At 44.4% G+C, this 16,104-nt stretch overlaps 1 protein-coding gene across 2 annotated transcripts in view; it reads left to right on the plus strand.

The window, feature by feature from the left end:
- PRPH (peripherin) overlaps nt 1-16,104 on the plus strand; it is a 67,661-nt gene that overhangs the window by 9,334 nt on the left and 42,223 nt on the right. For both annotated transcript variants that reach the window (XM_073563487.1, XM_073563488.1), the window contains exons 3-5: nt 11,449-11,544; nt 15,418-15,582; nt 15,884-16,009. In XM_073563487.1, the coding sequence (XP_073419588.1) occupies nt 11,449-11,544; nt 15,418-15,582; nt 15,884-16,009 (387 nt within the window). The remainder of the gene's footprint in view (nt 1-11,448; nt 11,545-15,417; nt 15,583-15,883; nt 16,010-16,104) is intronic.

Consider the following 16,104-nt stretch of genomic DNA (forward strand, 5'->3'; position numbering starts at 1 on the left):
TGGACCCAGGTGGTAATGCGGGTCGCCCCAGACCATCAAGAAAATTGCAGATTTTTGGTGTTGCATAATCTGCATGATACCATTGTTCTGGGGTTTCCCTGGTTGCAAATTCATAATCCAGTTTTTTGGATTGGAAATCTGTGTCTGTGGTCAGTTGGGGTTGTCGGTGTGCCTTTAGTGAGGCTCCGGTGTTTTCCACCTCTCCTCAGTCGCATGATGTTCCTGATTATTTGGCGGACTTTTATGATGTATTTAGTGAGAATGAGTCTGCGTCTCTGCCTCCTCATAGAAGTTATGACTGTGCAATTGAACTGAGCCCGGGGTGTAAATTCCCCAAGGGTCGGCTCTTCAATTTATCTGTACCGAGCACGAGGCTATGCGATTCTATATTAAGGAGGCATTGGAGAAGGGTCATATTAGACCATCCTCGTCACCCTTAGGTGTCGGGTTTTTTTTTGTAGCCAAAAAAGATGGATCATTAAGACCTTGTATTGATTATCGTGCCCTCAACAAAATTACTGTTAAATATCAGTATCCATTACCCCTGATTTCGGATCTATTCTCTAGAGTTAAAGGTGCTTGTTGGTTTACCAAGCTTGACCTCAGGGGGGCATATAATCTTATTCGCATTAAGCATGGGGATGAATGGAAGATGGCGTTTAATACTCCGGAGGGACATTTTGAGTACCTGGTGATGCCTTTTGGGCTCACTAATGCCCCTTCTGTCTTCCAGTGCTTCATGAACGATATTTTCCGAGATTTTGTCGATAAATTTTTGATTATCTATCTGGATGATATTTTGATCTTCTCCAAGGATTGGGATTCTCATGTGGAACATATTCGGACTGTGTTCCGGATCTTGAGGGAGAATTCCCTGTATGTCAAAGGATCTAAATGCCTTTTTGGTGTACAGAGGATTTCTTTTTTGGGATTTATTTTGTCTCCGTCAACTATTGAAATGGACCCGGCCAAGGTACAGGCCATTCACGATTGGGTTCAGCCCACTTCTTTGAAGGCCCTTCAGAAGTTTTTGGGTTTTGCTAATTTTTATCGGAAATTTATAGCAAAATTTTCTAGTATTGCCAAGCCATTGACTGATTTGACTAAGAAGGGTGCTGATGTGTTAAATTGGTCTCCAGAGGCTGTTTCTTCCTTTCAGGAGCTGAAGCGAAGATTCACCTCCGCCCCGGTTTTGCGGCAACCTGATGTCTCACTTCCGTTCCAGGTAGAGGTGGATGCTTCTGAGATTGGTGCAGGAGCTGTTTTGTCCCAAAAGGATCCTGTAACATCTAAAATGAATCCCTGTGCATTCTTTTCCCGAAAGTTCTCTCCATCTGAACGTAACTATGATGTGGGGAATCGGGAACTGTTGGCCATGAAATGGGCATTGGAGGGAGCTAAGCATCAAGTCGTGGTCCTCACTGACCACAAGAATTTGATTTACCTAGAGTCGGCTAAGCGCTTGAACCCTAGACAGGCTAGGTGGGCCTTGTTTTTTACACGTTTTGATTTTGTGGTTTCTTTTCTTCCTGGAACTAAGAATGTCAAGGCAGACGCCCTCTCTAGGAGCTTCTTTGCTGATTCTCCTGTGGTGACCAAACCTGCTACCATCTTAGGCGAAGGGGTAGTTCTTTCTGCCATCTCGCCCGATTTGAGACGTGCTCTGGAAGAGTTCCAGGAGGACAAACCTGAGCGTTGTCCCAGTGGAAAGTTGTATGTTCCTGACCAGTGGAAGAGGAGAGTGATGTCTGAAGTTCATTGCTCTGCTTTGGCTGGTCATCCAGGTATTTTTGGTACTAGAGATTTGGTGAGTCGGTCTTTTTGGTGGCCCTCCTTGTCTCGTGATGTCAGGAATTTTGTGCAGTCCTGTGGGACTTGCTCCCCGTCTAAATCGTGTTCTCGCTCTAGTGGGTTGTTGATGCCTTTGCCTGTCCCCAAGAGGCCATGGACCCATATTTCAATGGATTTTATCTCTGATATGCCTGTCTCTCAGAGAATGACGGTTATTTGGGTGATTTGTGATAGATTCTCTAAGATGGTCCATCTTGTACCACTCCCTAAGTTGCCGTCTTCCTCTGAGTTGGTACCCCTGTTTTTGCAACAGGTGGTTCGCTTGCACGGGATTCCTGAGAACATTGTATCTGACAGAGGGGTTCAGTTTGTATCTAGATTTTGGAGAACTTTCTGTTCCAAGCTGGGAATTCAGTTGTCCTTCTCCTCTGCTTTTCACCCTCAGACCAATGGGCAGACAGAGAGAACAAACCAGACTTTGGAGTCATATTTGAGATGTTTTATTTCCGCTGATCAGGATGATTGGGTTTCATTTTTGCCCTTGGCCGAATTTGCTTTAAATAATAGAGCTAGTTCTGCCACTTTGATGTCACTTTTTTTTGTAACTTTGGGTTTCATCCTCGATTTTCTTCAGGGCAGGTGGAGCCCTCTGCCTGCCCAGGTGTTGACACTGTGGTGGAGAGAATGCACCAGATCTGGGACCAAGTGGTGGATAAGTTATATCTCTCCCAGGAAAAGGCCCAGCGGTTTTCCAACCGACATAGGACCATTGGTCCCCAGTTTTAGGTTGGTGATATGGTGTGGTTATCATCAAAAAATATTGCTATGAAGGTGGCTTCTCCTAAGTTTAAGCCTAGATTTATTGGACCTTACAAGATTTTGGAGATTATTAATCCAGTCTCTTTTCGTTTGGCTCTTCCTGTCACATTTAAAATCCATAATGTGTTCCATAAGTCTTTGTTGAAGAGGTTTGTTGAACCTGTTGTTCCTGGGGTGGCACCTCCAGACCCTGTATTGGTTGAAGGTAACATGGAATATGAGGTAGAGAAGGTACTGGATTCCCGTCTGGCTAGACGGAGACTCCAGTATTTGGTTAAGTGGAAGGGTTATGGTCAGGAGGATAATTCCTGGGTCTCTGCCTCTGATATTCATGCCAAAAGATTGGTGCGTGCCTTTCATCGGGCTCACCCTGATCACCCTGGTGGCGTGGTTGAGGGTTCGGTGACCCCTCCTCAAGGGGGAGGTACTGTTGTGAGTTCATTTTCCCCTTTACCACTGAGGCCCGATGAACTCCCTCTTCTAGTAAAGAAAGATAGTGAGCCTGATTATCAGGCATCTGGGTCTAATGATGATGATTGGCTGAGTGGAGTTTCTGATTGATTATAAGGCTGTCCACGCCCATCTGCTCTGCGGGTGATTTCTCTGTGGATCCTTGGATACCAGTCTGAATTCCTGCTCTCCAAAAGCTAAGTTTTCTGCTCTGCCGTTTGCATTTGTACGTTGTTTTTGTTTTTCTGGATTTCTGTCATTCCCTGCTGGGGTGACCTGAATTCCTTTTGCTCTGTCTTCAGAAAATACCTGAGTGCTGATATAGTTTTTGAAGCCTAGCTGCTTCATGGCCTTTTTCCATATCAGCCTGTTGGCTTATGTCTTTTCAGGGTTTTTGCAGATTGCAAACAGCAGCTGTCCTATCCTGTCCTATTTTAGTGAGTTTGGGCCCCATTGTTTGCTCAGCCTATCTTTCTATCTGTGTGTGTGTTTTTTCATCTTGCTTCACCGTCATTATATGTTGGAGGCTGCCTTTTACTTTGGGGTCTGCTCTGGGGCAGTTTAGTTTTCCTTTTCTGTCTTTAGGCTATTTAGTTTCTCCGGCTGTGGTCGAGGGGTCTAGGGCACCGTAGGAACCCCCCACGGCTACTGCTAGTTGTGTTGTTAGGTTCAGGGGTCTGCAATCTGATAGTTGCCAACTTCTCCGGTTTTCTGGACTTAGCTGCTATTTTTGTGTCTGCCTCCTACGGTGACTCATTCATAACAATTATCTCAGCATAGGAACATATTTAACAAATCCAATTGTGGAAATTATGTTTATTCTAATATATTTTAATTAAAATATACTTTGTTGGTGGGAAAATCCATTTAATTATATAATAGTTACCATATTTTTTGGACTATAAGATGCACCGGACCATAAGACGCACCTAGGTTTCAAAGTAGGAAATTAGAAAAAAAATTGAAGCAAAAAATGTGGTCAATTCTGTACTTAATATCCCCTGTCCTGGTATATATGGTCCCCTCATCCCCATCCTCATACACATGGCCCCTCATCCCTGTCCTGGTATGCATGGCCCCTCTCATCCCTATCCTGGTACGCATGGATCCCTCATCCATATCCTGGCAGGAATGATCGCCCTCATCCCTATACTAGTATGCATGGCCCGATCCCTATCCTGGTATGCAGGGCCCCCATCTCATCCTAGTATGCATGGCCCCATTCCAATCCTGGTATGCATGGCCCCATCCCTATCCTGGCATGCAGGGCCCCCATCTGGTCCGAATATGCATGGTCCCATCCTTATCCTGGTATGCAGGGCCTCCATCTCGTCCTAGTATGCATGGCCCCATCCCTATTCTGGTATGATTGGCCCCCATCCCGGTCCTGGTATACATGGCCCCATCCTTATAATTGGCCCCCTCCCCCATTTTGGTATGTATAGCCCCATCAGAAAACATTAAAAACACCTACCAGGCGCTCCCTCACAGAGACCTGCTCAGGTGCCAGCAACTGTTTTATGATTGTAAGCAGCACATGGCAGGGACATCATGCTCTGCTCACAAGCCAAGCAAAGCTGCTGGAATACTCGCCAGGACTGTGCATGCATAGAGCAGTGAGTTTTCATTTCTCTTAAGTAGCGGCACACTTTACCGCCGGCAGCAGCAGGAAGCCAGTGGCTAACACTGTGCGCTACTGAAGAGCAATAAATACTCACTGCTCTATGTGTGTACATTCCCGGCGAGTATTCCGGCAGCTGTGCTTTGCTTGTGAATAGCGCGTGACGTCCCTGCCATGCGCTGCTTACAAACATAAAGCGGTTGCTGGCACCGGAGCAGGACGCTGCGAGGGAGCGCCTGGTAGGTAAGTGTAATGGTTTGTTTTTTTAATATTTTCTGATAGGGCCATGCATACCAGGATGGGGGTGGGGGCCAATTATAAGGATGGGGCCATGCATACCAGGACCGGGGTTGGGGAAAATCAAATGACATGTCATCAAAGCCGGGACATGTCAGCTGTTATAAACAGCTGACATGTGCCCGCAATAGGCGCGAGCGGAATCCCCATCCGCCTGCGCCTATTAACTAGTTAAATCCCGCTGTCAAAGCTGACAGCGGGCATTTAAATAGCATTTCCGGCCTCCAGGCCGGAAATTACGTCATCGCCGACCCCCGTCACGTGATCGGGGGTCAGCGTCATGTTGCCTGGACAACCAGAGGTCTCTATGAGACCTCTATGGCTGTTCCAGGCATATGGCTTTCAGCGCCACCCAGTGGTCGGCGCTGAAAGCACAGCAGTAAATCTGCTACATATGGGCGATCTGCTCATCGCCCATATGTAGCAGAGCCGATCGGGTTGTGCATGCTTCTAGCCTCCTATGGAGGCTATTGAAGCATGCCAAAAGTAAAAAAAATGTTTAAAAATAAAAAAATTAAAAAAACCTAAAAGTTCAAATCACCCCCCTTTCGCCCCAATCAAAATAAAACAGTAAAAAAAAAATCCTACATACACATATTAGGTATCACCGCGTTCAGAATCGCCCGATCTATCAATAAAAAAAACATTAACCCGATCGCTAAACGGCGTAGCGAGAAAAAAATTCAAAACGCCAGAATTACGTTTTTTTGGTCACCAAGACATTGCATTAAAATGCAATAACGGATGATCAAAAGAACGTATCTGCACAAATGTGGTATCATTAAAAATGTCAGCCCAGCACAGAAAAAATAAGCCCTCACCCGACCCCAGATCATGAAAAATGGAGACGCTACGCTTTTTTTTTTTTTAGCAAACTTTGGAATTTTTTTTCACCACTTAGATAAAAGAGGACATAGACATGTTTGGTGTCTATGAACGCGTAATGACCTGGAGAATCATAATGGCCGGTCAGATTTAGCATCTAGTGAACCTAGCAAAAAAGCCAAGCAAAAAACAAGTGTGGGATTGCACTTTTTTGGCAATTTCACCACACTTGGATTTTTTTTCCCGTTTTCGAGTACACGACATGGTAAAACTAATGGTGTCATTTAAAAGTACAACTCGTCCCGCAAAAAATAAGCCCTCACATGGCCATATAGACGGAAAAATAAAAAGTTATGGCTCTGGAAAGAAGGGGAGGGAAAAATGAAAATGCAAAACCAAAAATACCCCTGTAATCCTTAAGTCTTGTAACTGTGCTCTTTGCTCAGTGTCAGTAAGGTCTCTTCTAGTTTAAGTAATGTGCATTTTTTCTGAAGTCCCATAATACAGTTCATAATTAAAGGGAATTGGTCATCACGTTTTTGAAAGGAATCTGAGCGCAGTGTAAAATGCCCAAGCGAGGTAGTCATGGGCGAACTTCAGTCCCCACTCGCTTTGGCATCTTACAGACACCTTGTGTCCCAGTCCCGCTGTGTTGCTAAGGCTACTTTCACACTTGTGTTTTTTTGCTGTGTGTTTTTTGAGCACACAAACGCATGAAAAAAGCGCATCATGCGTTTGTGTGCGTTTTTTTGCGGGTTTTGTTGCGTTTTTAAAAAAATAACGCATGCGTTTTATTGCGCATACGTGTGCATTACAATGCGCACGTATGCGCACCCATAGACTATAATGGGTGTTTTGCTGTAAAAAAAAGCGCATTGCCTGCGCATGCATTTTTTTGGGGCAAGTCGGACGCACAAAAAATGCAACAGGATGCATTTTGTGCGCCCGAGCGCACACTACAAAAAACGCATGCGCATACAAATGCGTACAAACGCATGTGTATGCGCACCTATGCGCACCCATGTTAAAGTATAGGGGGAAAAATGCATGCGTTTTTTTGCGCTAAAAAAACTGCGCAAAAAAACGCAAGTGTGAAACTAGCCTTAGTGTGAGGGACATCACACTAACATTAGGGCTGCAGGAATTTTCTTCTTCTGAGTCCAAGAATCCCTTTTCTGGAACCAGGGCAGTAAATAATCCAGGAGACACAAAGTTCATAAAACCAACCAAACATTTACTTGGTGAATAGCAGTATTGATAGTACTTACAGCCAGATATAGAGGATAAGGCCCAATGGGTTGTCATCTTCCCCACAAGTAACGGATACAACTTCAGCCTTGATTCTCTATATCGGCATAATGTCTCTCTCACTTGCTTTCCTAGCCCTAGGGAGTCTTCTCCACCACTAGTAGTATATTTGGATTGCAATACCTTCCGCCCCATGTAGTTGTGGCTCCCCTGAGGCTCAGTCGCCACAGAGATACTGCACCTCCTCCTGAGTTGGAGGCTCCTGACCACTCTCCAACACCTGCATCCCACACAACACGGTAGTTCAGCAAAGCCACATTGCGGCTCCCTGCTTGGAGTGTAGCAGAGCACCTTTGGTGGCTCCCTGCTTGGAACACGAAACGTGCTGGGAGGCGGGTGGAGTTAGAAGACATAAAAGAGCGGGAAGGTTTAGAATTTCAGAGTCAGTCAGTCAGTCAGCAGTGGAGAGTGAGGAGAGAAGATCCCTGAGAGAGGGATGGAGGAAGGAGGTGCTGCAGCAGACCTCAGTGACCTGGGTCTGCTGGCACGGGAAAGGAATGAAGGAGAAAGACATTGAACAGAAACCTGATCTTCCATAAGAAGGAAAGACTAGTATGGAACGTAGGAGTAAAAGGGAACAGAGGACGTGGGTTAGAGGAAGAACCCTGCCTAGAAGTTCTAAGCGCAAGGCCGGGGCCCGGTCCCCGAGGTTGTATGGACACTAATGGTTCTACAGCAGACACCGTTGGAGTAGTGAGCTGTAAATGCACTACTCCCATCTAAGACTTGGGGGCACAACAGCAACATTGATAGTGAGCCGGGACTCAGGAGTAAGGAGTCCCCGAAGCAGGCTACAGCTGTCTGCCGTACAAGTAGAGTTCTTGGGAACATCTGTCAGGAGGCACTCCTGTGTAACTCAGTACTAGGAGTACTTCACACTTAAAGGCGCTATAAGAGGAGACGTTCAGAAAAGCACATGTTGGCGGAGTGTTGGAAGGGAGAATTCCATCTGGCCTGGAGGTTGATTGAGTCCCTGACCCAGAGGACACAGCACAGAGGCAGGCACCTGTGTGTACTACAGACTGTGAGTAAAGCTTTGGAACTACAAGCCCTGGTGTCCTCCATTCAGTCTTGCGCCAACGCACCCAGCACCGCTACATCTGGGTACCAGCTTCTACACCGCTTGTGCCTCTCCTCTCCCCTTACATCTACAGTGACCTGGGGCTACAGCTCCACCTGTGGGGAGCTTCACCATCTTGGCTGCAACACACCACCAGCCAAGAGAATCTGCACGCAGCATCGGCTCAACATCTCACTTGCCGAACACCACAGGTGGCGTCACGAACTATTCATTTACATTCCATCATTTCCAATCTCCACTAAAACTTGGGCGCCCAGGGCCACGGACCGGGTCACCGCTGCTGTGACACATTCCGCCGACACCGGCCCGGTACCGAGTACCCCCCGAGTACCCCACGGCCCTGGGACCCAACGTCTCAGTCCATTTTTCCCTGTAGCTTTACAGGCTGAGTGCGCCTCTGGTCCCCGACGTCCTTTTAGACCATTTAGACGGAATGACACAAAAGGGTAGTTTCTGCAATCCACTGTCCCGAGTATTAGGCCCATGCTGTCCCTAGCAGCCTCATAGGCCTGCTACTTCAAACATTGCTCTCTACACACTGACTGACCCTGTCACTTCCTGGACATGCACCAATTCTCAGTTCCCCCTCTCAAACTGGGGCGACCACTACAATTAACCCTGTGTCAGCTAACTGCAGCCCCAGTGGGTATCATCCCCTATATCATATACATGAACATCACATGCATTTAACCGCTGGAATGTTAGGGGGCAATCCATCAGCCCCCACCACTGCTACAGCAGGTAAGTGCTGAGACACTGATTTTAGCGATTTGTTACTTAGCAAGCTGTGTGCTGTTTTAAAACAAGAAGTGTTTTATCAACGGGAGACTAGGTGCCTGCGTCCACCCTGGTCCCAAAGGGGGAGTTACTAGTGATAGAAATGTAGATCAGCAGAGCAGACTGTCAGTCATTACATGTCTAACACTGGAAATGCTTGTTTCATTTAAAATAAGCTCTGGAGGCAGATTCCCCTGGAAGATCTATGTCCGGCCAATAGATCTTAACAGTTCATTTGCATATTAAGAAAAATGTTGATTTCTCTGAAATAAGACATTTGATCATAGATATCATTGTATCATTTTATTCAGCTTCCTTTGACCTACATGCCCATATAGCTGGCTTAGGAGGGTTGATCCTACTGACAGATGCCTTTTAAAGAGAACCTGTCACTTGCTCAATAAAATTGTGTTAATTTGTGTTATTTGGCATTAGGGTACAAGATTGCAGTCACTCTATGTGACTGGAGACTTACGAATGCTTACCGCACACGCACTGTGTGCTGTCAGGATTCTCAGGTACCGGCGCTGGGAGCAGTGGGTGCGCAACCGTAAGTATGTGATTTGTATAGATAAATTTATGTTCCGATTAGAAGTGCGTGGCCTCCTTCAATACAAGTGAATTGAGTGAGGCCAGATACGTCTAGTTAGAATGTGGCCTGAAGTATGCAATTTGCATACCTGCGTTCACATAACCGCCCGCTCCCGGCACTGGTGAATTCTTACAGAGACGAGTGCACTTGCTGTGAGGATTCACAAGTCTGCAGTCACATAAAGTGACAACAGACATGTACCCTAAGGCTGGACAACCCTTTTAAGCACCCTATAAAAATTTCTGAGTTCCTGATTTTTCCACTCTTTTCTGTTTTGCACTTCATCACTCCATTACAGAGATATTTACAAGGGTCCCATCAGTGAATAGTTGCCTTGTCGCGGCTACTGGACACATAAGAATTGGCTAATTTGTGCAATAACTACCTTCTTTTCATACTTATATTTTGTATAGCAGTATTGCAGTTTAGATTTCATATATTGAATGTTTGCATACATCTTAGTGCATACAGTGGCTGCTGTATTCTTTTGTCTGTATATTATGCAGTCATAGCAGCTTGCATCTGTCCACACTTGCTTCATTATGCTAGCTAGGTGGTGCTGGTAAGTCTTTTTGTTTTTTTTTTATTGATAATAAATGTGGAGCATGGCATTTACATTTTTTCTCATTAATTGCAAGGATTATGGCACATTTGTCTTTGTACACCTACCACTTGCATTTTTGATTTAACTGTAAAGTACCCTGATACCTTTAGTTTCGTGTTTACTGTGTAGTCCTGGGCCAATGAATCTTTTCTGTGCAATATATTATGAAACCTCCTGATTATGACCACCCCTATTATTTACAGATCCTCACATAGCAGGACCAATGCTTAATATTAACATCATCGCCAGGTTCTCTGTGGAATGGAGCACCCCTTAGGCTACGTTCACACGTAGCGGAACTCTAGCGGAAGTTACCGCGAGAAGTCCGGAATTCCATTCTGCGGGAAAATCGCATTTTAAATTCCTGTGATTTTCCCGCCGAAAAACTAGCGATTTGCAAGCGTAATTAGCTTGCAGAATGCTAGCGTTTTCCAAGCGATCTGGAGCATCGCTTGGAGAACTGATTGACAGGTTGGTCCCACTTGTCAAACATAGTGTTTGACAAGTGTGACCAACTTTTTACTAGTGATGCTGCCTATGCAGCATCAGTAGTAAAAGATAAAATGTAAAAAATAATAATAAAAAATATCGTTATTCTCACCTTCCGGCGTCCCGCGCAGCCTTCCCGCCTCTCTCCACGCTCCCGGTCCCAGTAATCCTTTGCGAGAATGACCGCGATGACGTTGAGATCTCGCGGGAGCGCGACGTCTCGCAGTCATTCGCATAGGCAGCATCAGTAGTAAAAAGTTGGTCACACTTGTCAAACACTATGTTTGACGAGTTTGATCAACCTGTCAATTAGTTTTCCAAGCGATGCTCCAGATCGCTTGGAATGCGCTAGCATTCTGCAAGCTAATTACGCTTGCAAATCGCTAGTTTTTCCGCTGGAAAATCGCGGGAATTTAAAATGCGATTTTCCCGCGGAATGGAATTCCGGAATTCTCGCAGTAACTTCTGCGAGAGTTCCGCTACGTGTGAACGTAACCTTAAAGTTAAATCTTTTTGTAGACTGTGTGCCCTCGCGGGCAGGGTCCCCTCTCCTTATGTACTTGTGTGTCCCTTGTCTTACACTTGTTTATTATACTTGTCTATATTTCCCCTTTTCACATGTAAAGCGTCATGGAATAAATGGCGCTATATAAATGCATAATAATAATAATAATAATAATAATAAAATAATAATAACTTATTTTCAAGCTTGTTTAAAGAAAACTATGTCAATGAGTGTTCATACATGTTAATATAGTAAGTAATCGTATATAACTAATTTCCTTATCTGGCAGGATGTAGATGATGCAACCCTCTCTCGCTTGGATCTTGAAAGGAAGATTGAATCTCTGATGGATGAAATAGAATTTCTAAGGAAACTTCATGAAGAAGTAAGTCTGTAACACCCGTAGCAGAAGATATTATTTTTGCCACAGGATTGTCTCAAAAAACCTTCCATAATATTGCGGTCTTGCCCGGTGCAGACTCCTGTTCTGTACTTATTAATTAAAAAAAACAAACCATGGGCCCTGATTTATCAAAGTGTTTATGTCAGGTCATAAAACTCTTTGAAAAGTCACAAATTTTTTATGTAATGCGAGGTTGTGCAAAAAATGTGTGACTTTTGACTTTTTCATGCCAGGTTTGGTTAGCTCTTTTAAATGGGCAGAGCTGGGGTGGGACAGGGTGGGACAAAATCTTCTTGTCTAATTCATGACAAACTGTAGTATTCCTTATGTCACAAATTTTTCTCCTATCTTTCTCCAATCCACTTTTGAGATGTGCCCGATTCATTAAAAGGTGTGTGCCTCTTAATGGATCAGGTGCCTCTGACTCTAACATGCCCCTTCATCAAGAGCTGCGAGAACAACACCGGTCTTGATGAATTGTGGCCATAAGCGTTATATAAATGCATAGTTAACACTGCTCAACTCAAACTCCTCCTCACTACAGTCAAGTAAGGAAGAATGGATCCTTCCAGGGGATTTTTAAACTGAGTAGCAGAAGAACAAACATCTGAGAGTTTGTGCACAAGGAGTTTTTTTTGCTGAGTTTTTGGAGCAGAAACTTGAGTAGATATTCAAAATCTTTGATTACTTTTGAGGAGGATTTGGAGAGTTTCCACTCAGTTTCTTCTGCAAAATCTCCTTTAAAAAACTCAATCTTCACATACTGTCACAATCCATTTTTGGATCTGTGTCAGTGTGGGCTTCTCATATATAAACTTTTTTCCTTTCAGGCCAGTGGCCAATGTCAGTTTTTGCCCCCGGTGGCCGCTGGTGTTACTACATGTTTTGTGAATGTTATTGCTGGTGGTGACCACTCCCTCCTTCCTATATAAGGTCACCTGGTACACCAGCTGACTGTTGGTAGTACAGGTCCTTTGGAAACCAACCGTTCTAAAGAGAGGAGTTATCTGGAGCAGTGGTGTTAGCAGCTTATCTGGTGCAGTGGCCATACAGCTGAAAGCGGTGTTCAGGTGCCTAACTCTGCTGTCCGGTGCATGACAGCAGAGGAAGCTAAGTGCTGTTATTTTTCCTTGGTGTTTTATTAGTACAGCAGTGGGACCAGTGTCCGCACTTGCCATTTTCCTAGTAAGGGATAGGTGCAGGGCAAGTGATGGACCAAGGTATCCTGGTCGGCGACAGGTTGAAAGAACCTGTATAGGGAACGTCAGGAGAGTTCAGGGCACTTCCTTAGGAGAGTGCAGGAGGTGTCCATTTCCCTGGTCCCTATTGTAGGGCCCACTGTTGTAATTGTGTCCCCTTGTTTGTCTTTGCTGGTTTTGTGACCGACCGATCGTCGGGTCGTGTCACGCAGAGCTAGTCACTTCATGACACATACCCTGTGTGTATGTGTGCATGACAGTATGTAGACGCATAGCTGCCACGTTTTTCTAGGCAAAGTCACTTCAGGAGAACGCCGGACAGTCATTTTCCTGTGGAAGCTTTGCGAGTGGTCTTGCCCTGGTTCATGCACTGACTCTGCCACTGGCGGCTTTAACGCTATACTGTTAAATATAGGCCAGGGTCACACTACCGTAGAATACGGATGAGTGTTATGCGATAAAACATTGCAAAGCACTCGGACCCGTGTTAATCTATGGGGCAGCTCACATCACGGTTTATTTCTGGGGCGTATACAGCGAGTATGTAAAATTGCAGCATGCTGCGATTGGCACCGAGACTCAGCTGAGTCTCGGCTCACTCGCACCCATATAAGTCTATGGGTGCGAGTGACAAAACGCACATCACTCGGATATCATCCGAGTGCAGTACAATATATGCCGACCCCGGCAATGGAGGAGATGGAGAAATTAGTTTCCCTGCCTCCTCCACAGCTGTACTCCAATTCACTCTGTGCGAGAGGCTCGAAGCACAGACGCATGACACTCGGCTCCTGCTCGCAGCAGAGCACAAGCCGAGGATCATTAACACATCGCATCCAATGCTCTCGTATCGGATGACAGGCGCTAGTGTGTCCATGGCCATAGAGAACAGGCGTGCTCCCAGCGGAAACTGCCCGAAGAATGAGCATGTCCATGCTTTTAACCGCTTTGGGGTTTATGAACCATGAAGCGGTTATAAGAAGTGATATAAGACAGAACATGTGCACAACAATGTTACTTTGACATTGCTGTTCAATATGTTCATCTCATGGGTTCTCGTTCAGCTTTGTTTCAGGATGCCATGTGCACATATCCTTTGGCTATCTTCATGCAGAGTTTTTTGATTTGTCTTTTTGGAGCAGATCCTTTCCAAAACCCTCCTCAAAAAGTCTTGGAATATTTTTCCAATTAATTTCTGTTGGAAATCCAGTTTGCTGTATCTTGAGCTTTTTTTTTCTTGAAGAAATTTTGGAAAATGCTTATTGGGAGGAGAAAGTGCATGGCACGCCTTTGAAGCAGATCCCAAAGGAAACCTCTACAAACTAGTCACTGTTCTAGGTGACTGTAAATTTCTAAATAGTCCTAAAAGTGTGTTTACGGTGCATATTTTTATACGGCCACCGGCCAGGAGGATGCTCAAACCAAAATATCGGCAACTTGTTCAGACTTCTTATGGTGCGTGCCCACGGTCAGGCATTTGTGCTACGTTCAAAAGGCTGCGTTATAAATTATAGAAGCACAGTGGATGGAATTTATAGACTGTGGTTCTAGTTAATGCTGCGTAAACTCACCCGCGGTGCGGGTTCACGAGCAGCAGCACCACGTCATTAGATGTGGTAAATCCACACGGTTCACTGAACACATGCGGCTTTAACTGCGTGATTAGAATGCAGCGTTTTGGACTCAGCAAAAATACGATGCGTCCAAAACGCTACTATTTCCTGATTGTGGGCACATAGCCTTAGAATCGGATGTTCATGATAATCTTGCAGTGTAATTGGACCTTAAAGAGTAACCACCATTTTAATTTTGATTTCATAAGTCAATAGTACACAAGAATATAAGCAACTTTTTAATATATCTTATCAGAAAAATCGGCTTCTTTCTACGCCAGGATTGATCTTTCATTTTCAAAATTCTCAATTCTGGGGTAAAATCTGTATTCAGTGAAGATAGAAGATGGAAGTTGCCACTGATAAGGTTCTACAGGAAACAGATGGGATGAGTGAGAATCTCGGCCTCTAACTCCTCCTCGTTAAACAGAAACTTATCAGTAGAACCTGTCAACTCCTATAGGGCTCATACTCACTAGCAAGAGACTCGCAGGATTCTCGTACGAGTCTCTCGCATGAATACCCGGCACTGCCGCAGGCACTCGGACAGGAGCGTGCTGCTGCATAGAAAATACATGTAGCTGCAAGCTCCGGTCCGAGTGCCGGCGGCAGGGCCTGGTTTTCGTGCGAGTCTCTCGCAAGTGAATATGAGCCCATAATGTAACAATCTGTCTTCACTGAATACAGATTTTACCCAAGAATTGAGAATGAATGATCAGTCCTGATGGAGAAACAGATTTCTCTGATAAGATATATTACACAGTGTCTTATTTTCACTTGAACTATTGATTTATTAACTAAAAATTAAAACTACGGTTACGCTGTAAAATATGTGTATAGACTCTGCACCTCTTGGAATTTTATTTTAGTGAGTATCGTGCAAATAACATTCTGATTGGAACTGATTTTTACTTAGGAACAAAAATAGTTATAAATTTATTACAAAATGTTACAGATTGCTGATGCACTGGGTGAAGTGCCGGGTGGTATAAAATATATATACCATTATATATATTCAAGTTTGTAATTTCACCCCAACACAGGAACTCCGAGATGTGCAAGTCTCTGTACAGGTTCAACCAATTCACATGGAAATCGAAGCAACCAAGCAGCCTGACTTAACCTCTGCACTTCGGGATATTCGCAGCCAGTACGAGAACATTGCTGCGAAGAATCTGCAAGAGTCTGAAGAGTGGTATAAATCCAAGGTAAATGGAAAATGTGGATAATAACCAAATATCCGTCTTGGTATGGGGGTATAAATATTTTGTAAATCACAAGTAAAATAGTGAATGGAAGACTATTAAAGAATAAAACAGTTAATTCAGTAACTCTATATTTGTATTTGTGCATATAAGCTATGTGGTTTCATCAGTCATTGACAATATTTTGGTTTAATTTTAAATGATCTCATTTATTATTATCTCATTATGCTGTAATATGTATAGTAGAGAATCACATTATCAATAGGGAATACCTAAAAAAGTTGTTCTGTTACTTTCCATATAGTTTGCTGACCTGTCAGATGCTGCAAGCCGCCATAATGAGGCATTGCGTCAGGCCAAGCAGGAAATGAATGAATCCCGGAGACAGATCCACAGCTTGACCTGTGAGATTGATGGACTTAAAGGGATTGTGAGTCATTTATTTTTATTAACCCTGTGTTGTGTGTATGTTTATATATACAACCCTCAGTATTCCCTTATATCTGACTCTTCAGTGCCTACAAG

Source organism: Dendrobates tinctorius, unplaced genomic scaffold (assembly GCF_039654945.1).
Source record: "Dendrobates tinctorius isolate UK_male_01 unplaced genomic scaffold, ASM3965494v1 ptg000388l, whole genome shotgun sequence".
NCBI classification, from domain to species: Eukaryota; Metazoa; Chordata; class Amphibia; order Anura; family Dendrobatidae; genus Dendrobates; species Dendrobates tinctorius.